Here is a 27,360-nt window from a genome sequence, read left to right as displayed (position 1 = left end):
GGGCTGTTACCAGTAAAATGAAATCGGTTTCAACAAAATCCATCTTCGCACTGCAGATATGGGACATGCAGACGCTGACTTTGAATGGCATTAGATATTATTTACAGACTGTTAATGCAGAGGAGCAATGGATGCATTTACACTGCAATTACAATTGCGTAAATAATGTTATGAGATTCATTTTTTAATATAACATTTTGAATATTGAATCGATAAAATTATAAATTTAAGTATGAAACTAAAACAGCCAGTTTTAGTCTTAATGAGTCTTAACGAGTCTTAACAAGCCACCGTCTTAACGAATGAGTTAAATCACTAATTTAGACGATTCGTTCAAATAGGCTACTGATTTGTTCAAATAGGCTACTGATTCGTTCAGTAAGAAAACTTTATAATACATTTATAAGAATAAATACATTTATTTGCATATTTATTTATTTGTTTATTTATTTTTTCATTTATTCATTTTTAATTTCTGCAGATTTGGTCCTCCATAATAGTATACATAACTTCAGTTGTGCACGGGCAGCCCTACTTATTTCACATATTATCTAACCAGCGCGCCACTGCGGGTGTTCTGAACGTGCTGCGCCTAATCTTCAGAAATGCGCTTTCGCTCTGGAGGAATTATTACCACTCCGCTCACATGCTCTGGTGTGAGACGATGTGTATCTTCTTCTCTTGTCTGAGAGTCGATTGACAGCTTTTAGGCGCATTATTGGCATCGCCACCCTCTGGTTACATGAACATGTCACCGCATCAGAACTGAAAACTTGGGGATTTTTTCATAGACAATAATCGCACAACCTATTTGATATTCTATAATAAAATCAATAAACGAATATTCGAAAATCGTGACTCATCCCTACCTTTATTATTATCGACGGTAATCTCACATTCAGATCTGCCTCCATGCAATCAACAACCATTGGATGCCTGGTTATTTTTTAAGACAGCATAGATGTATGATCTCCCACTATCCTTTGAGTTTGGGAAGGCGCGTGTTTGCAGAACGTTGTGCCCTTAAGCTAAGATGGCAGCAAACATGCTGCACACTTCCACACTGTTGTCTGTTAAATCAGTGACTGACTGTGCAGCATGTCAGCTGCTTCTTAATTAGATGACTGCATCCTATGGCCCTGTTTACACTTGGTATTAAGATGGGTTTTAGTCGATTGGATCACAAGTGGATGAGATGTAAACAAGATCGTAGTGTAGATGTGGTCGAATGTGTTTAAACAGCCGCAAAAGAGGTTTATTAAGGGCATATTATGGGAAGCACAACAGCCACATGGGATTTAAACTTGGGCTGATGACCCATGTTTGGTTTGAAGACGAAAAACGTACCAAGCACAATGTTCTCCCACCATTCCTGATTTCTATCACACACTCTGATAGAAGTGAGTTGTCAGCATGGCCTGTAAATTGCACAAGCTTATTTTGTTCATTACATTGAAAGATCTGAAAAAGGCAAAAGCCCATAGATTTACCCATCCATAGACCCTCCCCTCAAAGAAATGAGGACAGAAGTGGTTGAATGTGGACAAAAGAGACGGGATAAAACACCAGGTGAAAACGGGTATGTGTCTCCCTAGTCTACATGTGATGCAATTGACCAAAATGTATTTTAATTCCAGGTGTAAACAGGGCCCTAATGAGGCTGCGTCATTCCTAGGCCAGTCCTGAGGCTTATAGACTAGAGTCCTCCTCAGTATTAAATAGGATGAGGAGACTAGTAAGTGTGCATAGCTATGTCATAAAGGTTTCCACCCCCACGGTCACAGCACAAAAATACTATTATAATTAATTGAGGAAAAATATTAAAGATTTTTACATTAACGGACTTTCTATTAATGCATTAGAGTGAAAGACAACTGTCTGGTCCCCAATGGTTTACATTATGAGCTAGCATTGAGTGATTTACAACAAAAAGCAAAAGAAAACATAATGCCTTTCTCTCAGGTTTGTTTTATTTTTTATTGCAGTACATAATGAAATTGGACAAGCTCAATGCAGATTCATTTTCAGCTAATTCTTTATTTGTAAGTTGGAATTTGCACAAAGGATGTGAATGATACACGTGATGCATCCTTCAAAATAATCCAAACGAAGGACACAAAGCGAAGACTACCTTACAAGAGTCCGTCAAATCGAGACGGAGCTTGATGATGTGGCAGGCTAGATAAGCAGCCTTACTAGGCCGCAGCCTGTGAATTGAGAGGCACCCACAGTCTGGTGGCTTTTTAGAGCCTTGTCTCCAGTGAAGCTGTTAGGAATTGGCTGTAATAAAGACATTCTAATTCGTCCATGAGGCAAAGTGTACAAAGCACAACTACAGAGTGATCAGTTCCTTCATTATCCAGAACACACACAAATCAATTGTACAAAAATTGGTATTGCACAAAATCAGTAAAGTTTTTCTTTCTAGCATTTGCCTAATGTTTAACCTAGAAACAAAAAAGCTCTGCTATTTAGTGAAGAATGTTTCTTACTGTTTCTTTAGCTCTTTATTACTTTTTCTCCTCTACCTGTATCTGGTTGCAACTAATATGGGAATGTTAAGCCCTTCACTTGTTCACTTATCCTCTGCAAAGCACATGGTATTGAAGTTTTAAGTTAACTTTGTGAAAATGTATTTTATTTTTTGGTGCTTTGCATTGGATTGCCATTTAAAATGCATATTTCGTCACATAAAAATCATATGAAGGTTTTATCTGTTGTTCTAAAACCGCTCCAGTCTGTTTAAAATCCGTTCTGGGAGTGAAAAGCAGATCCAATAGAGACATGTCATGACCTTGTGCTTGCTCGTGTTTTAGTATGTGACGCATGCTGAAATAATCAAAGTGACAGAAACAACATGTCTTCATGAATAATTCATGTGACACATTTTCATGATAGTGCACTGTTTTTTCCCTAAAGTACGTCTATAATAGCTGTCCAGTGGTTTCAATTCAGCTTCTATCATATTCAAATTAATTTGTGCCTAGTGATGAAAGTGTATGTAATGTGTATAATAAAGAGCTTAAATATAACAATATTAAAATCTTTTTTTTTGTCTAGATGAAGTCAACAGAGGTGGATCAAGGCCTTTTCACAGACAGTTACTGCAAAGTGTGCAGCGCTCAGCTCATCTCAGAGTCTCAGAGAGTGGCACATTACGAGGTGAGACCAGGTTTCTGTCTACATCCTGTCTGCTTGTATATAGAAATCTCTCTCTGCCTTTTTGTTTGTTTGATGTTAGTCATTTTAGATGCTTTTATCCAAAGTGTACTTATCATAGGGACAATCCCTCTGGACCCACCAGAGGTTAAGTGCCTTATTCAAGGACACAATGACAGTAGTAACAACTAGTAAATACAGCTCCCACACTGTAAGCCTGCTTTCTGGACATTTTCTGCGGTTGCTCATAGAAGGTTCTGTGTGCATGTCCTCTGATCTGTGTTGTGAGGAATAGCAGCTTAGCTTTATTGCAGAGTGTTTCCCTGTGGTCACTGAAATGTGAGTTATATGGCCACTCGTCAACAGAGCTGTAACCTGAACTGGCCCGGACGGGAACATAATGTATTTGACCATACAGGCATGGAGTACGACAAGAAGATAGTTTGCTGGTCAGTGTAAAATATTCATTCTGGTTTTTTTTTTGTGTGAGCATGTAATTCAGTTAGATTGTCTCATGAGGACTGGTCGATCTCTGAAACTGTTTACTCTGATGCGTTTTGACAGTTTTAGAGTTCACACAGTGTGAATGCAATATCGCCAATAATGGTAGAGTAGCAATGTGTAAAAAAATTTCTGCTGGAATATCGAGAGGCATGTTCATTGCCGAAGAATTTTACCATTACTTGTTAATCAACTGTGAACACATCCTGAAAAGTTAAAATACCCAGAATGTAATTACAGAAATTGTATTTTCGGTTTCCATTTTCAGCTAAGTGAATACTTCAATTTCGGTTTATGTTATTTTTGTAAAAAATTAATTTCGCTGCATTACTAAATTATTATCCGGTGGAAAAAGGGTGTCCATAGTGCATCTGAGACAGCTGAGTAAATTGCTAAAAGCTGCTAAAAAGCTAAAATCTTTTTGATGATTTTGGCTTAAATTTTGCAAACCTCCACAGGCATTACATGAAAAATGCTGTCATGCTCCTAATGTGGAAAGACATGCAGTAGGAACTGTAATTTTGTGTGGAGACCCAGATTTGTAGAGTTTTTTTTTGTCTCTCTTGCTGTCTCACATCAGACAAACTCCAAAGTGTATCGAATGCGAGCTCAGGTATCCACGTTTATTAGAGAAAACATTTGTATTTAAAGGAACACTCCACCTTTTTGGGGTTGGGGGTGGGGGTTGGGGTTTGGGGGGGGGGGGGCACAGGCGAAACACTGCTTTTTTTTTTTGGATCACTTTTACTCACGACATGCTATCAGGCAACAAAGGATTCCATTCATTATGCTAAGCTAGCGGTGGCGCTGCCAGACTAAGACAATGCATGCACTGAGACAAAAATGCAGTTGCCCACCTATCTAAATGTAGGGGAGACGGTGAATAACCCAAATTTCAAAAAACGGTGGAGTGTTCCTTTAACCGCCACTTTAGAGAGCCACATGTCTGACTTATTAATTAAGCATTTTATTAGAGTCTTTAAAAGAGGCTTTGAAAAGTGCTTGGGAACAAGCAAATATCACTTTTACAGCCCAGCAAATATCACCCTTTTTTATGATGGTTCATTGTATCATGATTTTCATAGATGCAGTAAGGAGTACCAGCATGTAGGGATGCACGATATATCGGCCACCATATCAGTATTGGCCAAAAAATCGGCCCGAAAAAAATGTGACAGATATATTAAAGGCAATAAAAAATTTATTATTTCTGCTACTAACCCAGCAGAAAATTGAAGGGTTAGTTAGAGAAAGGAGACAGCTGAGGAAGCAATGAAAAAAGCAGAACAAAGTTAGAAGGAGGGACTCAATCTCTTAAAAAGGGCCATAAAAGATAAGCTTGCAACATTACGCAGAGCTGGGCGCCTACGGAAGCGCTACAAAAAGGAGCGTGCAAGGGCTAATTTCTATAAAGACCCATTCAAATTCGTAAAGAAGTTATTCACCAGTGAGAAGAATGGCACTTTAAAAGCATCTAGGCTTGAGCTAGAGAGATATTTTGAGGAAACGCATACAGATCCAAAAAGGCATGAGCCTATCAATTCCGTCAGATATCCCACCTATCAATCCACCAGAATACCAAATGGAGATCTGTGCACCTAAGTTGAAAGAGATAGAGCAGGTTGTGAGAAAGACAAGGGCTTCATCATCTCCAGGGCCTAATGGAGTTCCGTACAGAGTGTACAAGAGTGCTTCAGGAGTTCTATGAATTCTGTGGAAATTGATAAAAGTGGCATGGGAAAAGCAGGTTGTACCTAGAGCATGGCGCCGAGCAGGTGGAGTCTTTATACCTAAAGAAAAAGATGCTACAAGCATCAGTCAGTTTAGTCCTATTTCACTATTAAACGTCGAAGGTAAGATTTTCTTCAGCATTATTGCGCAGAGATTGTCAACCTACCTATTAAAGAATGGCTTCATTGACACTTCAGTTCAAAAAGCGGGCATTCCAGGGTTCTCAGGATGCTTAGAACACATCAATGTTATCTTGCAACAAATTCAATCAGCTAAAAAGGAGAGGAAGGAGCTCCATGTGACATTCCTGGATTTGGCTAATGCATATGGTTCAGTGCCACAAGAGCTTCTTTGGGCAGCATTTGATTTTTTTAGAGTACCAATGTCAATAACAAATTTAGTGAAAGTCTATTTTGGAGATTTGCAATTTAGTTTCTCAACTCCAAAATTCAGCACCGCATGGCAATGCTTAGAGGTTGGAATAATGGCAGGATGCACCATTTCTCGACTGGCTTTTACCATGGCAATGGAAGTATTCATTAGGGCATCAAGATGGGTAGTAGAAGGAGAGCGCTTGGGGTCTGGGATGCGACTACCACCAATCAGAGCATACATGGATGACATGACAACCATGACTACAACAGTAGCCTGCACTAATCGGTTATTGGGGAAGTTAACAGACAATATTGAATGGGCACGAATGCAATTTAAGCCCTCTAAATGAAGGAGCATCTCGATAGTTAAAGGAAAGGTAGTAGATAAAACATTCTTCATTAATTCTGAGGCAATACCAACAGTTTCTGAGAAGCGAGTGAAGAGTCTTGGGAGATGGTACGATGGGGATCTAAAGGACACAGTTCGAGTGATAGAAGTTAGATGACAAGCAGTGGAAGGGTTGAAGAGCATAAACAGCTGTGCTCTACCAGGCAAACTAAAACTCTTGTGCTTTCAGTTTGGTCTACTGCCAAGGTTGCTGTGGCCACTGACTGTGTACAAGGTTTCTTTGACAACAGTGGATAAGCTGGAAGCGTTAATAAGTTCATACATCAGGAAATGGCTGGGAGTTCCACGCTGCCTCAGCAGAGTGGGACTTTATAGTAAAGGAGTATTGCAGCTGCCAGTCTCTGCTTTAACCGAGGAGTTTAAGTGTGCCAAGGTCAGACTGGAAATGACTTTAGAAGAGTCACGCGACAAATGTGTAAGGGAGGCAGCCCCTGTGGTAAAAACTGGTAGAAAGTGGTCAGCAAAGAAATCTGTAGTAGAGGCAAAGGCTGACCTTCAAATTGGGGATATCGTGGGACAGGTACAGCATGGAAGAGGGGGTTTTGGGCTCAGTTTAGCTCCTCCTAAATGGCACAGGGCAGGCCCAGCTCAAAGGAGGAAGCTGGTAGTCAACGAGGTGCGAAAGCAGGAGGAGAGGATGAGATGTATAAAGGCCATTTCCCAGGCCAAGCAGGGAGAGTGGATGAGATGGGAGAACATCATATGTTGACCTAATAAGGAAACTGATCCTACTTCTCTTCCATTGACCAAAGGTCTTGCCAGCCCATTTTGCGTTGTTCCACACTCTCCCATCACCGCAGAACCTAAACCTCTTGGTAGGAGAGAATCCCTCTTGTCCTTTGTGTTCATCACCTGCCACATTAAGGCACATTTTGACAGGATGTAAGGTGGCTCTTAGCCAAGGTCGGTTTACTTGGTGCCATGACCAAGTATTGCGATGTTTGGCTTTAGCATTGGAAGGCAAGCGTAATATGAGCAATAAGTTGCCGCCTGTTCTAGCAAAACATTACACGCAGAAGACAATATTCCTCCGCCCAGGCGAGCAACCACCAAGAAAAGGTGCTAACACCAATTCTCGCCCAGGACAACTGGAGGCTGCTAGGGACTGGAAGATGCTGGCTGATCTTGATCAACGGCTTATTTTTCCACCTGAGATTGCCACCACTAACCTACGACCAGATATTGTTTTGTGGTCTGGATCAGCACGCATTGTTCAACTGATAGAGTTAACAGTGCCATGCGAGGATGTGGTAGATGAGGCATATGAGAGGAAGAAACTGCGGTATGCTCACCTGGCCACTGAAGCAGAACAGTGAGGATGGAGAGTCCAGGTTTATCCAGTGGAAGTGGGTTGTCGAGGTTTTGTGGCACACTCTACAACCCGGTTCCTCAGAGACGTCGGATTCAGTGGCCAAGAGTTGCGTCGCACAGCAAAGAACTTATCTGAAGCAGCAGAAAGGAGCAGCAACTGGCTGTGGTTGAGACGGAAAGATTCTAGCTGGCTGTGTACAGGCCGCCATGCCGCAAGAGTCTGTTGGTTTATTTCTATAGGTTGTATAGTATTTACAGTCATTACGTTCCTGTGATAATTGCGTGAATGACGGGTGGTTGGGCAGATATTGTGTTTTGCGGTAGGTGGTATGCCATACGGAACCGTTGCCATTGAAACTGCATATTAACGCACCAGTGGGGCTCAGCCTTAGTCAAACGGGTTGGCGCGTATGGTTGGGTTGCGGAGAGATTGTGAGATTGTGGTTAGGTCTCAGCAGCAGGAGGGATGTAGAGGTCAGTAAGCTGGGCTGAGTTGAGTGGGGGACGGAGGGGGGTGACTCTGGGACGCCAGAGTCACTGTCGAGCCCTCTTGAGGTGTCGTGGGCTAGTCGACGAAACACTGAGGACGGAAGGTGCCCACTTGAAGACCCTAGAGATGTCCCCTACTCAGCTCAATCCAGACGGTTGTCATGGAGGGACCGCACTGTGGTTGCAGCCGTTGTGTGTGCTGACGCGTGTTAACACTAGACAGAAGGAGATTTACATCACCATATGGAAAGAAGCATAAATGGATGGAGAAGCATAGGTTACTGTAAAGCTATGTCTTAGTTGGTGCTTATCTTGGCGAAAGCCGAGTACAAATCAGCATGAAGTTTTAACATCTACTCTCGTGTAATGGAAATCTTAAAGGCAATAAAAAATGGATTATTTCCTTCAGCTGAGACGCTTTAGATGCGCACTGTTTGCCATGATGGTTTTAAATTGTTTGAAATATGAAATGTGCAAAAAAATACAGTACAGTGCAACATGTGCAGCATAAATCTGTCATATAAGCTACATGAAATTAAAATGAGAACATTATAATTGTGTGCCTGGGACTTGACTTGACTTTTATCTGCCTCGTCACCCACCAAAATGTCCATCATTCTCACCACTTGTTATTCAATAAACACCCTGTTTATCACCCATCATCCTCTCCATCTGCATTAAGTATCAATTACAAATGTCACAAACTTTCATTCATTTACATGGTTCATTTACTAAATTCATATTTGAAGTATGTCTACTCAAGCCTTTCTGTCATTTAAAAGAAACTTACAGACATTTTCCCTGAACTAATACAGTGCAAAAAACATTGGCATTAGATTTTATATAGAAAACATTAAGTTCCCATTAAAATTGCCCTGGAGCTCATTTTATTGGATCTGAACTATAGAGTCGAAACATCTACAGAGGCTTTAGCGCTCGGGTCATGGTTTTAGAAATTATGCTGAGGCACATTTTTTTTTCTTTGCGATGAGCTTTTAATCCTCACCCCTGAAACATCAAAGACTGAAAGGAGAGAGAGAGTGAGAGTGAGAAAAAATCCAGACATTTGAAACTGAACAAATTAACATCAGCTGTATTAAAAGGGACATTAATAATGCAGAAAGACAATCATTGACAGGAACAGCCCTTCCAGAGTTGGATTCCATTTTAGAGCCCTCAAGGCACCAGTAGGTTCTTTTATGTGCTAAATGCTATTCCATACCTTTTCATGTGTATTACCAAAGACTGAGAATGTCACAAGTACAGGTGTGATAGAAATGATATAAATATTGCTGAGCTCCAGGAAAACATCTTCTTAATGTTAAATACAAGCATTTGGTATAAAAGGAAATTAAAGATTCCTTTTTTCTACATATCCACTACTGACAATATGTATGCAATGCCTAAAGCAAACAAAAGTTATCTGGGGTCTTTTAAGCAGTAAGCGAGGTCTGTGGCCTGTGTCTCCCATTGGGTGTAATCTCTGTGGTGCGCTATGCTATTTGATTTATTTTTGTTGTCTCTCTCTCTCTTAAGGTCTGTTTGTGTGCCCTTGACTTATGTGTTTCCTCCATGCAATTCCAATCAGATTTCTTTAATCTTACATATGTATGAACTGCATTACGGAGAGTGGGAAGACTGCAGGCCTTACTTATGCTTGGTCATGGCGATATTATCAGTGATCAAGGACAAACTGCCCTCTCGTTGTCCTGGAACCTACTCTACAAGATTGGAATGGTATATGAGTTTGTTTCTGATGAGACCCCTGATTCACACTTTGGACTAAAGGACAATAACCACAGGTGAATTGTTCTTTCTGTATGTAACTATTAACATGCATAGATCGACACAGGAACCTCTAACCTTTTTAGGATAGAAAAAATTAGGAAAAAAATTAGGATAGAAAAAATACATTGACTTACCATTTAGAATTAAACCTCATTTACATTAATGCTATAAATGGTGGTCAACCAAGTTCTATGTTTCAGCATTTTTCTGTGATCTTTCTGAATATTGTGTTCTCAGAATTGGTGTGTGTGTGTGTGTGTGTGTGTGTGTGTGTGTGTGTGTGTGTGTGTGTGTGTGTGTGTGTGTGTGTGTGTGTGTGCGCGTGTGCGTGTGCGTGTGCGTGCGTGTGTGTGTGTGCACGTGTGTACATTTCAAAAGATTTAGTTTAGGAAGAAATTAATATTTTTATTGAGCAAAGATGCATTAAATTGATCATAAGTGACAGTAAAGACATTTGTAATGTTAGTAAAGATTTCTATATCAAATGAATGCTGTTCTTTTGAACTGTTCATCAAAGAAACCTAAAAAAAATTACCATGGTTTTCAAAAAAAATAAGAGAACAAATTGAGGACAAGTAAAAAAATCAGCATATTATAATGCCGAAGACTGTAATGGCTGCTGAAAATTCAGCTTTGCCATTACAGGAATAAATAACTTTAAAATATATTTAAGTTTTTTATATTATAATACATATTTAGTAAATAATATTTAGTATAATCATATTTTTTATCATATTCAATGTAGCCTTGGTGAGCATAAGAATCTTCTTTCAAATCTTTAATACATCTTTCCGACCCCAAACTTTTGAACAATAGTTTATATATTGATTGTGTGTATAAATTTGCGGCTTCTGCCGCAAATGTAAAAAACATTGATATCACAAAATGTGACTATATATGATTTATATGTGACTTTATTTCCTATTTTAAACTATCTTTTTGCCATTTTTAATTTTAAGGTGGAAACTGTCTTCCACAAAAGTACAGTGTGTGATCCAAAACATTCACAATCAGTCCAACATCCAAAATCAGTAAGGAAATATGTCATAGGTTAAATGCCCTCATGTTATAGGATATAGGCTGCCTTACACATGTATTTTTTGAGAGGTCTGACTTTGATTCAGCACAACTCTATTAAACACATCTACTCTGTTATTATCTAAGTAAGGATCAGCAAAGTCTTTAAATTTGACTAAATTTAGCTGCCTCAATTAGCTTCTGTGCAGTTAGCTAAATCCGGATGTTCTTGTTGGCCTTATAACCGCTAGAATCGTATAAAGAGAAGAAATAATTTCTCTGTGAGGGGCTTCTTCAGATAGTGGTAATTAGAACAAGTTAGAATAAAATTACAGAAGGCTAACCATTCAACTTGATTTTTTTTTACATCCCAGTGTCTTTCAAATTCAACATTTTTTTCCTATGAAAAAGGCACCAGTCAATTTGTGGGCGAAGTAGCTAATATTGCACTTTTACAGTATAATGAATCCATTGTAAGCTGATATGATTATCCCCCCCCCCCCCCCTTTCATTGCTGAGAACAAAGGAAGCTATATAAAGCATGTTTGTCAAGCCAACCTGATAACCTTTTATTTTTATTTATTTACTCCAGAAAGGATAAATGCACCACACATGCAGGGCCACATTAACTATCGGGCTAGGCAGGGCTGAAGCCTCAGGGCCCGAGTAAGCAGGGGGCCCGTAATTGTCTGTGGAGTAGATTGACATGGCCACTGGGAGCACCTGAACTTTTCCTGCTGGGCCGATTGCCATAAACCACACCCCCACATATTAAGCTCTGTTATTATAGCACGCCTGGGAAATAAAGACCAAAAGCCAAGCGATTAAACTGCTACCTGATTAAACTGCGTGCGCATCCAGCAGTCGCAGCGTGTGTGCAGCTGGACCGTCTCCCGCACAGCGCTGACAAACTTGTTTTGCCACTCTATTTGAGAGATAACCAACGCAAGTCGCTTGACTCATTTGAATTCGACACAACCACAACATATCTGAACATTAAAGGCCCTGTGGTGAACCTGAAACCAGATCGAATAGCTCCACGTAAACTGTACACAACGGTTATTACAAGCTTTTCAAAACGCACAGCACCACCACTATAAAAATGACCATGCAGTTAGGCTACTAAAGCTGTAGAAATATGACATTCTAATATTCATTATTAATGTTACTATTATTATCCTTAGCCTACATTAAATATAAGGGAATATAAGGGCAAACATGTCATTTTTGTAGAGGTTGTTTTATAGGATTTTCATTACAAATAACATAGTTTATTATTGTTATTTTTTTAAATTTTAATGCATTTGGCAGATGCTTTTATCCAAAGCTACTTCCTACTATCCAAAGCTAGCATTTCAAGGTACACATTTTACATTCTTATCAGTTCTTGCTTTCCCTGGGAATCAAACCCATGAGCTTGGCGTTGCCATCAGTAGAGTCAAACACTCTACTGTTTGAGCTACAGAAAAGCTTATTAGTAATATTCAAAATTAATTTTCCTTAGATGGGCTAGACATGTCTCCCGCATACCCCACGCAATTCTGCACGGTGTGCTCAAAGAGGGTGGCCGCACTGCTAGTAGACCCGAACAGGTATAAAGGAAAAAAAAAAAGATTTGATAGATTTCAACATGCCAATTAACTCCTGGACCCAGGCAGCGCAAGACCAAGCTAAATGGAGGGCTGATCTATACAGAGGAAAGTCCTATACCATGCCAACAACCACCAGCGGCTAAAAGAACATCTCCGGGAATCCAACCAACAAACGTGAACTAGGCTAGCCACTATATCTCTGTATCCTATTGTCACCTGCAGAACTATGGTAACTTTTCAGGACAAAGCTTTTTTCTTCTATGTTGCAATATTAATATGGTTAAATACATTTGCAGTTTCATCAAAAATATCTATTATTATTTGTTTCTCTCCTTTAAAATGGAATAAATAAAATAATAAATAAAGGACTTAGCCCACCAAAACATTAATGGGGAAATGTGTGGGCCGGATGGGATGAATTTTAGCCTCAGTCCAGGACTGATGATTCTCCTCTTCTAAGGGACAGAAAGAGACCCTATAATGATAAAACGACTCGGTTACTAACGTAACCTCGGTTCCCTGAGAAGAGGGAACGAGTATTGTGTAAGTAGCTTACGCTATGGGAAAAACTACTTTTCTCGAGAATATTGAAGCCAAATTTTTAAAACCTATTGCTAGGTGGCTCAGGCGCGCAAACCAATAAGGCGGCTTCGCGCACATGAGCGTCAGAGCCCGCCGGAATGGGCGTGGCTTATAGCTATATTAGCCCCCATTTCTGCCATAAAATCAGGTTTAAATCGGCTGAAGCGGTCCCCTGACTTAAGCACAGTAGCACTGCGGGTTACGCAATACTCGTTCCCTCTTCACAGGGAACCGAGGTTACGTTAGTAACCGAGTCGTTCCCTTTCGAGAGGTCTCTTGTATTGCGCAAGTAGCTTATGCTATGGGAACCCCTTTCAGAACGCTGTGTGTGCTTAAAACTTTGCCCATACTATAGCCTAGGACAGAGCGCCCGAGGGCCATAGAAGAGTAAAGTTATGAATCCTAAAAGTCCCTTATTTATTATGAAAAGAACCGTAGTTCGAGTTCAACCAGGACCAGATAAGCATCGGGCCTTATAGTTATGGTGAATTGTGCTTAACACTTATTATATTGAAAGAACCTCCCCTTGCAAAGCAGGAACTTCCAGGTTATAAAACCTCATAAATGTGGACGGCGAGGCCCAGCCGGCCGCCGCACAGATATCTTCAATTGGTATTCCATTCGACCATGCCCATGACGAGGCCATGCCTCTCGTGGAATGAGCCCTGACGCCTATGGGTACGTGGGTGCCAGATCGTCCCATTTGCCTGCGGGGCCTGCATGGGCTCACCTGTTTTTGAACGCTTATTAGTACTCTAACCCCGCCGTTGTGAAACGGGAGGGCAGGGGGGGCGGGGTCGCTTTCTGTACGTAAGGAAGCTGGCTGTGAGCACAGTGAAGTGAGCAGCATGTCCTTGCAGTGAGAACAGCCGTTGTAACTGTGAGTGAATGCAGTTTCAGTGTGGCTCGATCCTCAGGCATGAAAACGCATTCATTGTGTCCGTCTAAGTCATGTAGTCAGTTCTTACATGACGCCCAAAACAGACTTTAAAATGTGCTGTACACATCTGGGTTCATGGCTGCTATAAATTTCACCTATTGTAAGAGCCGGGATTCAAACACTGGTCTCTGGCGCAAAAGCCTTAGATTCCACCACTGAGCCACATGGGGGGGAATGACATAAGACAGTTAGCGTGAGCATAGAAGGGAGCGGCATGATAGCAAGACAGCGGTCGTGAGTGCCGCAGTTTTAGCGTGGCTGGATCCCAGGCATGGAAACTCACTCATAGTGTCCGTCTGGGTCATGCAGAAAGCTCGAGAGGGCTCTGCATAACACGCGAAACGGGGATGCGAGGGCGGGGTAGCTCTTTTGAACGTAGAGAGAGCTAGCCACAGGCGCGAGGGGACAAACGTGGAGAGTGAAGCTTCTGCATGGCTGGTCCCAGGCACGAAGCACACTCACTGTGAAACATATTCTTACGAACAGTGAGTCACAGCAGTGAACACACTTTATACTTTAAAGCAGTGGTCTCAAACTCAATTCCTGGAGGGCCAGAGCTCTGCACAGTTTTGCTCCAACCCTAATCAAACACACCTGATTCAGCTAATCAAGGTCTTCAGGATTGCTAGAAACTTCCTTGCAGATGGCAACTTCCAGATGGCACAGCAGAACGGTGGGACCAGGAAAACCAGGAAGCCGGCGTACTAAGACTGCTTCGCAGGTGGCTCGTTCCGCTGAAAGGCTTTTCGACAGTGGTGAAGAAGGCTTCTCAATCCCGAGGTCAACGAAGTGGAGAGTTCGCTGAAGGATATTAAATCTGATTTTATGGCAGAAATGAGGGGCTAATATAGCTATAAGCCACGCCCATTCTGGCGGGCTCTGGCGTGCCTGGGCGCGAAGCGGCCTGATTGGTTCGCACGCCTGAGCCACCTCACCATAGGTTTGTGCAGTTGCTGTGTGTCTGCTGTGCAGTTGCACTGCGTTTTAAAAATTTGGCTTCAATATTCTTGAGAAAAGGAGTTTTTCCCATAGCGTAAGCTACTTACTCAATACGAGAGACCTCTCGAAAGGGAACTGTTTGCTTTGACCTCATATCTGCATTTATACTTTTAATTTGTTGTAGCCCAGAATATATTTATTTTGTATAGATGTGTTAAAGATATGATTATTTTTAAAATACTAATTTCTACGGTAGAAAATGCTGTGGCACCAAGATGAAGGGGGGCCCTTGGGTTTGTCCCAGGACCCTATGTGTTCTAAATGCATGCATGTTTTTCTGTTTATTCTCATTGTCAGAGCAGTGACTTCACAGATTTGTTTCTGTCACTGATTAGCATTAGAGGCCAAACTAGCCATAAAAGTGGGAGATTTACTGTTTGCAGTGTGAAACGGTTTTTGGTCATATATTTAGATTAAGAGCAAAAACAGTCCGTAAACCCCCCAATTTTTTAAAATCTATTTCGGATGATGTTTTATTTTGTTTTATGAATATTAGGGCATGTCACTATTCCTTGATTTAAAAAAACCCTCGATTTGTCTGTGTCGATTAACTGTCAAAATACCCGAAGTGGCACATTCCACAAATGAGAATCCATGAACCGCATTATTAGACGGTTTTCAAAGGGTGCATGATATTTTAAATCATAATATAGCATAGTGCTGTTTTGAAAATTTGTACAAGTGTTTCTCAGAGCTACTCCATTCACAGTAAATGTAGCTCCACATAAACTCAGCCTCTCCATCTACTGTTTGTTTGGGTTTCCAACAACGTGCATTTGGGAACCCTTAAAGTCTGATGCGCTTTGTGTTTTATGCAATGTTTTGGACTATAATTATTTAAGTCTCAGCAGCTCGGCTGACAGATTCTATCTCTCTCTGCATATGCTGCGAGTTTGATTTTCTTACAATGCTCATCTAGGTAAAAGTGCGCTATTTCACCAGATTTGTAAAGTAAATAATTTATAAATCTAAGCCAACACATGAGAATGCATTGATATGTTTCTAAATATGCAAACTGTTGATCATCGTGATTTCAAAATAAAAGTTTAAAACCTCACTCAAGTTGTTTTGATGTCCACATGTTCTTGTTCAAAAAAATACAGTGGCTGTAGCATTTCTAACATAAAGAAGTGGCCAAATATTAAGCGGACATTTGAATTAAAAATGTTGTTTGGCCAATATAGAGTCGTGCAGGTATGACATCACTTTGTAGGCCAAAACGCGGAAGCGAGTTAGCATTTTAGCACTTCTGGTTCCATCGTCCCGAAGTCAATGGTTTTTTGAATGGGATTTTGTTTAAATGCCTGAACTAAGGTCTGTGTTGAACACAAGTTAAAGACCCTTGTGCATTTTATTCTATGACATAAAATACATCAGTTTTACCCCACTCGTGATTTTTTTAGGCTGTTACAGTACGTGTCTTGAAAAAGGAGGTTGCTAACAAGTGGTTAAATGGGACTAAAGTGGCTTTCGAGGAGTCTAAACGCCATCACGCCGAACAGGTAGGCTCAGTCCGCTTTTACAGCCTCGTTATGCTTATATTTGTGCCCTTATAAACTATTCTAACTCAAACTTTCTGGGAAATGTTTTTGATAAAATCTGAACGGAAGCATAGTGGTGGTGACGTTGAAGTCGTGGGACCATGGTGTAGTTTGTTTATAGCCTACCTTTAGCTTTTTACTTCTGTTGACTGAATCTTTGAAAATTATCTTGATGGACAAAATGCAGGGGCGCAACTACTCAGTGTTAGAGGGGTATGCAGCAACAATTTTGGCGCCCCCCCTATAAATAAATAAGTGTGCCGGACATCATCATGTATGGGCTTCAAATGATAAAGGTTTATTTTAAAGCATATCAGACAGCCACTGTAGGCCTACCATAATTATACGGCACACACACACACACACACACACACACACACACACACACACACACACACACACACACACACATATATATCTACAATAATTATATATATATATAATTATTATTATTATTAACAATGTTAACAAATAATAAAACGTTACAAACAGAATAACCATTACATACAGAATATACTTTCTGTGCCACACACACACAACCACACACACACACACACACACACACACACACACACACACACACACACACACACACACACACACACACACACACACACACACACACACACACACACACACACACACACACACACACACACACACAAATATATATATTGTTGTGGCAAAAATTCTGTTAAACATCATCACTGCGTAAGAGACACTCAGAGTCAAATTAATAAAAAGGAAAGTATTTATTCTTGCAAGAATAGGTTAAGTCTAGTACACAGAAGTTACGCTGTGCAAGAGAGTGACACACCACAGGAAGATATGAGACAGCCTTTATACTCTTTTCAAGGTTCCTCCTCACCCGCTGTACCTTTCACCCACCCAGATAAGGACCTTACTGCTGTTCAGTTTCTACTTAAAGACACAAACTGGTACTAAAATAAACTGGCCAAAACTGACCGTCCCTAAGGTCAGAGGTCTTGTCCCATATGTTCCTGAAACGTCACACACAAGCACGTACACACACATATTTTTATAGGTTCTCTCTATTATGATACCTGTTAGGGATCAATGACTATTAAAATTTCTACAACAATATATATATATATATATATATATATATATATATATATATAAATATATACACATGTATAGCAAAGATCTTTAGAGAGAGAGAGAGAGAGAGAGAGAGAGAGATGTGACCCTAATTACAGCTTCCATGTCACCCAGCAGATGTAATTATAGCCTGTATGTCTGACAGCACAGCTAACATGAACAGCTAATGGTAAAACAAAACCTAGTTATTTCCATGATAAACCAGTCTTATGGTATAAGTAATGTTTTCCAGCTTCTAGTCATTTATTGTGCATGCTACCTTATATTTACCAGTTGTTATTTTACTTTAATAAAATTGAGATATGTCATGCATGGGATTGGTACCATGGGTTTAACCAAAATCTAAATGTTGATCAGCAGTATTATTTTGCATTAAGTTAGCAAACACTTGCCAGTCTGTTAACATTAATATTTGCAAGCCTCTAAGTTTGGTAGCAAATCTTTGCATGATTCCATGGTAAACCAGATATTGCATTAGTTGTGTTCCTGATTCTTGTCATTTATTATTTTGCATATTCTAAGCTAGCTAGCTACATATTCTGGCTGTTAACGTTACATTCCCAGTGTTAGCAAACACTGTCTGTTAACATGAATATTTTCAAGCCTCCTCCAAGCACAGACGTCACACTTTAAATCCTACCTGTTGCCTTTCACCATCCACTTATCCCTTGACATGCCATCCCCTTTCCCCTCTTTCTTTTTATTGTTTTATTTTAGTTGGTTTATTTTATTTTTTTACCATCGCTTTGGCGCCGCATATAGCGCATACCCACTTTTTGCGCCACTGACAAAATGTGCAAGTAAAACTTTTGTTGATCACAGAGCTTGTTTTTTGCGCTAATCAAAAAGCCTATAGAAAAATCCTATTGGGTTTTAGTCAAGGGAAACAGTGTGATGCTAACAGCCTGTTGGCCTACAAAGTGACGTTCTACTTGCACCACTCTATTAAACAAGCATTTGATCATGCTGCATGTGTAACAACAACAATCATCAGCCCATTGGCGTCCTCTGCAGGCATTTGTTATAATACATAATGTACGTAAGTTGATTGTTTATATTATGTATTTTAACAGTGTTCAATAAAACCATATGATTACTTGCTTTTAATACTTTATTTGAACCAAATAGTATTGCCTCATTGCTATTATACCTATGTATTTTAAGTAATTTTATTAGTTATTGTTCACTTAGTTCTATTTTTATTACAACAATAAAATCTGATTACTTGATTAATCGTCAAAATAATCGACTGATTACTCTATTACCAAAATAATTGTTAGTGAGTGACAGCCCTAATACATATAGAGATTTGTTTTATATTGGCATGAAATTTACATTGTATTGTTGAAGACACAAAGCACAATACATCCATTCAGGAAAGCAGATGCTTTTTAAATCTGCATGCACTCTTAAGCAGTGGGTTGTTATTCTTTGAATATCTTGCAGATTATCTGGCAAAACTGAAGCCATAGCAAAATTCTTCATCGTCTTTACTGATGCCTTCTCTTAGAAGGAGGGAGGAGCGGCAAACAAATTGGAAGATGAAAGTGTTAATTGACAGAACAAAGGCTTGTGAAACTCTGATGAAATATGGATGAGGGTCTGTCAGAAAAACATGAAAACATATCATGTGAAGAGTCCTTGGGTCTAACAGAAAGTCTTTCATACCCAAGACAAAAACTGATTGCTAATGAACTCACTTTTCCACACTTTAATCCCTGATTAGATTCACCATGCACAATGTTTTCAGAATGTCAAGTTATGTCTTACTGTTTGATGCTCCGGATTTTAACTACCAGTAAAGAAGTATTTGGCTTGTCTTGTATTTATGCTAATGACATTTTTGTCTGTTCATTATTTCGAGGCTGTTTTTCCTCCAGTATTGCTTAGTTCATACACATTCAGGTTATGTTTTCCTTTTAATAATAACAAGATTCATGTTTTTTTTTTCTATAAATACTTTGCTGGAAGGGTGTTCATGTTAAAATATGTCTGAGGGTTTGTTTGAAATGTTTTCATAAAATAATGTTACAAGAAGAACAATAAGAAGCAACAAAAGCCTGTCCTAGTTTTTTTTTTCGTTGTAATCTACGGCCACCAGAGGTGTTGTCTACCAATCTTCCGTCAGTATGGTGCCGGTGCCTGTGCAAGGTAGATTTGGCTTGAATCTGAAATCCCACTCCTGGCATTCTGTCTTCCTGCTCCCCAAACTCTGGGTCTGAACATGGTATAATGACTAAGCAACTGGAGGCCAAACAGGGAAGATGTGTATTGTGCTTTGGAATAGAATATGCAGTGTATCTGTGGCTTGTTGTCAACCCAGTTTATTTGATGTAGATGACTAATTTAAATTTACAGCTGTACATTTATTTTTCAGCACCATCTGTTTGATGTTTTAACTTAAAGGTACAATATGCAAGAATTTTCGCAACCAGGGGTCGCTAACCTCTTTCAATAACAAAGGCGTATAATGATGACGTCTATTCCGCATTAAGCGTAAGTATTGATCTTGTCGTCAAGCTGATGGATCTTTTATGGATGGGTGAATACATTGATGTTTTTACATGACTGTGGTGTGTAGCAGGGCGCGATTGCTAGACGTATACCAGCGCCACACGTAACGCGAGTCCCGCGGATGTAAAGGAATAAGGACATTTTATTCTACCGAACTACACGCAAGTGCTGAATTAATACTCGCACAGGTCAGTTTATTAGACGAATTAAACTTGAGGTAACGCAGCGCTGTTTCACTTGCTCTAACAGTTACACTATCACACTAAACGGCATTTGAGTGTGTTGAATGTTGTTAGTTAGGTTGTTTGTTGGCTGTATGAGACTAGCAGTGGGCTAGATCAACATTAAAATAACATACAGATCATATTCTAACATTTCATCATGTTGAACTAAATAACATTGATTAGTTTTATGTACATTTGCTCACCTGTCTAGCAAAGTACATGCAACACTCGCGTCCCTGTCAAGTCGAAGTTAGTCGAGGACGTGGAGCTCTGGGCATCTCGAAAGATGTTGATCTTCGTTTTAGACCTCTTTTTGTCTCAAAGTCTGCTTGCCATGGTCCATAATGTTTAAACAAAACAACAACAGCGTGAGCGTCTTCCTAGGCATAACGGCAATAACCCGGTTGTCCACGTCTGTCGCCATGGTTACTATCACAGTGCGAGTGCAAACCTGGCGGAAACCGAGGCTAACACGGATATGACGTCATTGACTGGCGACTCCTCACCTCTGCTCACACGTCCCGTTTCCTTGGTTAAAATCGCAATTTTCTCACGATTTACAAATAGTTGGAAACATTTGGGATATTGTAAGTAATCAACAAAACAAAATAAATAACTTTGGCCTAGTGGTTTTTGGATATTTTACTGCAAAAATCCTGCATTTGGTACCTTTAAGACATTTTTTATATCTTGGTATACCTTTAGAAGTGGTGCTGGAAGATGATGTAACTTTATTGGTATTTTTAGGGCTGGATTTACCTCATGCTGAGCTGAGGCATAGGCAAAATATTTTTTTGCCCCAGAAAAAATTTGGTACCAAAAAATGCTACTTTTGAGGAAATGGAAAAACTTTATTTTTAAAAACATAATTTAAACACTATGTTTTCAAAGTTTATATTGTGGTATTATATTTGATCATATTCTTGCATGTGCCATTGTATAGTTAACATTTTACCAAAATCAACCTCATGAAGTTACAAAGGTTTTGAGTTGCGAATGTCAGACATAGACGGTGCTTTTTTCTGTCATTAGAATGACCTGAGGCAGTAAGTTTTTTTTTCCGCTCAACTTATTGGTTACGAAGTTTATTGTAGTTCCCTTTCAAGGGAACTCGAGCTGCGTCAAGCTGCGTGAAGCACGTATGGAATCAGTCCAATGGAGAGACGGAACGTCATAGGCGGGTGACGTCATCGACCAGGAAACTATAAAGCACCCCCAAAACACAAGCGCGACAGCTTTTATGCCTTCAGTAAGCGCTATATGTGGATCTGTCTCAAGTGTTTTTGTCTGTCACTAAGCAGGAGTTTCACTATTTCAAAAAACTATATATATATATATATGTTATATTGAGAGACAATGGCGAGCGAACAACAATTTAAAAAGTGTGTTCCTCCCTGCTCGCGCTATTTAACGGGCGGGGATACACACAGCTTATGTGTTGTTTGTTTGGGAGTGCAGCATGCCCAGTCAGCTCTCGAGGGGGCTGATTGTGAGCATTGCGAGCGTTTACCTCTTAGAACGCTCCGCTCCCGCCGATCACTCTTTGAGGAGAGTGGTTCGGTTCGCGATCCCCGCGGATCGGGTCCCGCTTATGCCGAGGCTGAGCGGCGACGTCATTCGTGGGGATCGCAGATGGATCTAACAGCGGGGCTTGAGACGGGCTCTGCCCTATCTCAGCCCTTACCTGTTAGATCCAGTGCCTCAGTCTCGGGTTCGGAAGCACACTCTGCGGTTTCTTCCCCCCGAACTGAGGCCCCAGTACTGCAACTATCCAGTTCTGAGGATCTGGATGTTGTTAGTCTGGATGCGGGAGATGTCGATGATTCGCCATCTCGCTCTCCCGAAAGTGAGGAGCTTATGGAGGTGCTCACTCATGCTGTTTCTAAGTTAAGCATCGAGTGGCCAGCTGTGGGGCAGGAGTCTAGAGAAAAATCTAAATTAGATGAAAGATTTTTGCCTTCCCGTTCTCAACCTCCACGCCGGTGCTTGCCCTTCTTCCCTGATCTCCACACAGAGGTTTCGAGATTGTGGAAAAAGCCGGTCTCTTATCGTGTTTTTAGCCCTCAAACGTCCACTTATTCAAACATTGTGGGGGCAAAATCTCATGGTTATGGGGCGATGCCCAAAGCAGAAGAGGCGCTTGCTAGTCACCTTTCTGCTGAAGCTTCATCTTCTTTTAAAGCACCACTTTTACCCTCTAAGCCTCTTAGAAGTACATCAGCTTTAGTGGGTAAGGCGTATTCGGCGGCCGGTCAAGCGTCGGCGTGCCTGCACACGATGTCCATCTTGCAGGCATACCAGGCTGACTTATTAAAGGATGTGAGTGACACTCAAGAGGTCAGCACTGACGTAGTTCGCGAACTGCGTCAGGCTGCAGATTTATCTCTGCACGCCACCAAGGAGTCGGCAAAGCTAATGGGCCGTACTATGGCAGCCCTGGTGGCCGCAGAGAGGCATCTATGGTTAAATCTCTCTGGCATGAAAGAAAAAGACAAAGCTTTTCTTTTGGACGCTCCGCTCTCTCCTCATGGTCTTTTTGGTGATTCTGTCAATACTGTCATAGATAGATTTCAGGAAGAGAAGAAACAGTCGGCAGCGTTTCAGAAATGTATGCCTCTTAAAATTCATGTCCTCTGTACTTCTGGGCGGGAGCAGTCCAGGCCGTCAGTCAGCTCCTCACATAGGGCGCAACAGAAGCAGAGTGTCGCGTCTCGCGCTCCCCCTTCCAAACAGTGGGACCAGACGCGTCACTCTCAGCCGAAGTCTTCTGGCAAAACTGATCTGAGGACAGTTATTATGGCCAAGAAGGCTTCGGCAAAGAAGAAGTCCTGATGTATGCTGAGGGTGGTCCCTGCCGTGGGAGAGAGGTGTTCACCGCATTACACGGTGCCCGCTCTTCTTCGGTGCCCTCAGGGGCCCGTTCTGCCAACCCCGCATTCATGCCGGGGCACAGACGGTCCCAGCGAGCGCTTTCCCGAGGGACGCTCGCCCCCTCTGAGGAGGGTCTCAGAGCAGTTAAGCCAGTCGTTCCCTGCCGGTGCGCCGTTACAGGGAGCTGTGTTTGCTGCTCAAGCTACACCAGAGGCCAGTCTCGAGAGACTGGTACCCTTAGTAGTATTTCTGGCAGAGTGGAAAAGCCTTCCAAAAATATCTCAGTGGGTTCTGCACACAGTAAAAAAGGGTTATGCTATCCAATTCAGGTGTCGTCCACCAAAATTCAGAGGGGTTCTGCCCACAGTGGTGGGCCCCGAGCAGGCTCTGGTAATGGAACAAGAGGTGAAAGCGGTCCTTCAAAAGGAGGCTATAGAACGGGTTCCTCCCAGTTTGGAGTCAGGTTTTTACAGCCGATATTTCATCGTTCCAAAGAAGGATGGGGGGTTGCGTCCAATTTTAGATCTGCGCCTGTTGAATCGCTCGGTAGGGAAGCTAAAATTCAAGATGCTCACTATCAAGCAGATCGTGTCACAAATCAGATCCGAGGACTGATCTGAAAGACGCGTACTTCCATATTTCCATCCTTTCACAACACAGGAAGTTCCTGAGGTTCGCCTTCGGGGGCGAGGCTTACCAGTACAAGGTTCTTCCATTTGGCCTAGCTTTATCTCCCCGCACTTTCACGAAATGCATGGATGCAGCTTTAGTGCCCCTGAGGTTTCAGGGCATTCGTATCCTCAATTACATCGACGATTGGTTGATTTTAGCTCAGACAGAGCAGATGGCGGTTCAGCATCGAGATGTCGTTCTCGCTCATATAAGAAAGTTGGGGTTGAGGCTGAACGCATAGAAAAGTGTATTATCTCCTTCTCAGAAGACCACTTTTCTGGGCGTCGTTTGGGATTCGGTCTCGATGCGGGCGCGACTTTCTCCGACCCGCATCGCTTCGATTCTTTCAGCTATGAAACAAGTAAAGCTAGGCCAGCTACGCACTGTAAAACAGTTTCAGAGACTGTTGGGTCTGATGGCAGCAGCGTCCAACGTTATACCTTGCGGCCTGTTGTACATGAGACCACTGCAGTGGTGGCTCCGGACCAAGGGATTCTCCCCGAGGGGAAATCCCCTCCCCACGATCAAAGTCACGCGCCGCTGCCTTTGTGCTCTGGTCATGTGGAAAGAAACCTGGTTCCTATCCAAAGGGCCTGTGTTGGGGGCTCTTTGTCGTCGCGTAACGCTAACGACGGATGGTTCCCTCACAGGATGGGGGGCGGTCATGAGTAGGGATGGGAATTGATAAGATTTTATCAATATCAATGCCACTAACGATTCTGCTTATCGATCCGATTCTTTAACGATTCTCTTATCGATTCCTGATAGCACTGTGTGGGAAAAAGTAGTCTTTTTCGGGGGGAAAACAAGTCGTTTTAATGCTTACACTTGACTTAAGCAAACTGTACTTTTTATGTAATTTCTGTAATAAATGGAACCTTATTGTAAAGTGTTACCGATTAGTTATACACCGATTAAACGTCCCGTGAGTTCAGTGTTGGAAAGATCAGTTGTTTTAACCATTCATTAAAACGAATCGGTTCAAATGAGTCATTAGTTCGCGAATTGGACGTGTCATTATCGGACGTGTGCGCGTTGTGTGATTATCCCGCCAGTTGGGACATCCCACAAGATGTGTGTCATCACAGAAAACATTTCATCACTGGATCGTTTTTTTTCGTTTATTTGAAGTGTGATTATGTCAGCTGAATGTGCGGAAGACTTTTCAGAGAAGATAAGGCAACGTATTTTAGCACAATTCACACCCAGCGGCAATTCAGGAAAAACAAATCTCCGAATGCTCCACATAAAACTTTAGTCTCCCTACCTTACCATCGTGTCGTTTATTTTGATTAATATGTGCGAGGGAGAGAGGAAGACAGCGCTTAGTTTTGAGACGGTGAAGCCTACTTTCGCCTTGCTCCGAAGAGAGAGAGTGCGTGCGCGCGACCGGGGCTCTCTCTCTCTCTCTCTCTCTGCTCGATCAGTTTAACATGCGCCCTGTCACAAGCGCAGCGGTTCATCTACATTACCAGAGAGAGACAATTTTACTCACTGATCAAATAAGACTTTGCAGGACAAAGATTATCTTTGGACGCGGTGCTATGGTGCTTGATAAAGGACAAAAGGGACAGTTGTGAGTTCACGGTCTGTACATACTATGGCTGACTCAAAGCAGGAGCATCGATAAGAGGACTCGTTAACGTCGAGGGCATACAATATCGATGGATCGTAAAATTTAGAACCGGTTCTCGAGTGGAACCGGTTTTCGATTCCCATCCCTAGTCATGAGTGGTCGTCCAGCCCAAGGTCTGTGGCAGGACCATCATCTATCATGGCATATAAATTGTCTAGAGATGTTGGCGGTGTTCCAAGCTTTGAAACACTTCCTAGCAGACCTCAGAGGTCATCATGTGCTAGTTCAGTCAGACAACATGTCGGTGGTCTCGTATATAAATCATCAGGACGGCCTGCGGTCGCGTCCACTTTACAAGTTGGCCCGTCAGATCCTCCTGTGGTCCCAGGGGAAGTTACGGTCTCTGAGAGCTATGTATCTTCCTGGTTATTTGAATGTGGTAGCAGACTCCCTGTCGAGGCAGGGGCCGAGGCCGGGGGAATGGAGGCTCCACCCCGAGGTGGTGGAGCTCCTTTGGTTGAGTTTCGGTCGCGCCGAGGTGGACCTATTCGCTTCCAAGGAGACAACGCACTGTCATCTGTGGTTCTCCATCAGTCAGCCAGCCCCTCTGGGGTTGGACGCTCTGGTACAGCCGTGGCCGAGGTCACGTCTGTATGCTTTTCCCCCAGTTGCTCTGCTACCTGGAGTTCTGGAGAGGGTTCGCCGGGACGGGGTCAGCCTACTTCTAGTAGCCCCTTTCTGGCCGGCCCGAGTATGGTTCGCGGACCTAATATCTCTTCTGGACGGCTCTCCCTTGGAGATTCCGATCAGGAGGGATCTACTCTCTCAGGAGGGCGGTACGATATTTCACCCCCGCCCAGAGTAGTGGAAACTGTGGGCTTGGCCTCTGAGGGGGCCCAGCTAATAGAATCTGGTCTCTCAACTGAGGTTGTTGAGACCATCCTTCACTCCAGAGCTCCGTCCACGAGGAAGTTATATGCCCTGAAGTGGAAACTTTTCACTTCTTGGTGTGCAGAACACCGGCAGGACCCAGTTAACGGCCCAGTGGGTGCAGTGCTGGAGTTTCTGCAGGATCGTTTCTCTGCAGGGTTATCCCCCTCCACACTAAAGGTGTATGTGGCGGCACTAGGTGCTTACCATGTCCCTTTCAGTGGAGTTTCTCTTGGGAGACACCCACTTATAACTCGCTTCCTTCATTTCATTTCACGTTTATTGTCATTGTCGTCCAGAGAACAACAACGAAATTGTGTTTGGAGCATACAACAACCGTACATGGTGTCTTAGAGTGCACTAACAAAATAAGTAATAAATACCCCTGTGTAAACATGGCACATCGAAGTATCTAGTTGTTTAAAACACAGAACCAGTGACATTCACTCTTAATAGCAGCAAGAGGCTTTACAAAACAAAAAGACAACCAGGACAAAAAGTATGATGAGTATGATAATCAGAGTTGGATATGGATGTGATTAATGCAACAATGCAAAGTCCAGTTCACAGTTATTTCACAGAGAGGTATGAGGGGTATGAGGGAGGGGGGGGGGGCATCATTAAGCATCATTAAGCAGGATGGATGTGGTTAATGCAACAATGCAACGTCCTGTTCACAGCTGTTCCACAATGAGATATAGTTTACTGTCCTTGGGGGGGAGGGTAAGGAAGGGCATCATTAAGCAGAATTAAGCAGCCTCACTGCGTAAGGGTACAGGCTGTTAGCCAGCCTGGTTTTACTGGCACCAATAGACCTGTACCTTCTCCCTGAAGGCAGCAGGTGGAATAAATGATGGGCCGGGTGATGCCGGTCCAGTAAGATGCTATGCACTCTCTTCAGACAGCGGGTATCATAGATGTTGCTGATCTCTGGAAGAGTGGTCCCAATGATTTTACCCGCTGTATTTACCACTCGACCACTTTACCACTTCGTGGCACTTTGAGGCTGAGGCCTGCA

The 27,360-nt window shown here is 42.0% G+C and overlaps 1 protein-coding gene across 1 annotated transcript in view; it reads left to right on the top strand.

Annotated features, from left to right (window-relative positions):
- zmat4a (zinc finger, matrin-type 4a) overlaps nucleotides 1-27,360 on the top strand; it is a 160,703-nt gene that overhangs the window by 45,128 nt on the left and 88,215 nt on the right. Inside the window, exon 2 of the mRNA XM_077240906.1 lies at nucleotides 3,061-3,162. Within this exon, the coding sequence (XP_077097021.1) occupies nucleotides 3,061-3,162 (102 nt within the window). The remainder of the gene's footprint in view (nucleotides 1-3,060; nucleotides 3,163-27,360) is intronic.

This window comes from Siphateles boraxobius, unplaced genomic scaffold (assembly GCF_051911475.1).
Source record: "Siphateles boraxobius isolate OS27281-9 unplaced genomic scaffold, OSU_SipBor_1 24, whole genome shotgun sequence".
In the NCBI taxonomy this organism is placed as follows: Eukaryota; Metazoa; Chordata; class Actinopteri; order Cypriniformes; family Leuciscidae; genus Siphateles; species Siphateles boraxobius.
This window is presented reverse-complemented; position numbering and strand designations above follow the sequence as displayed.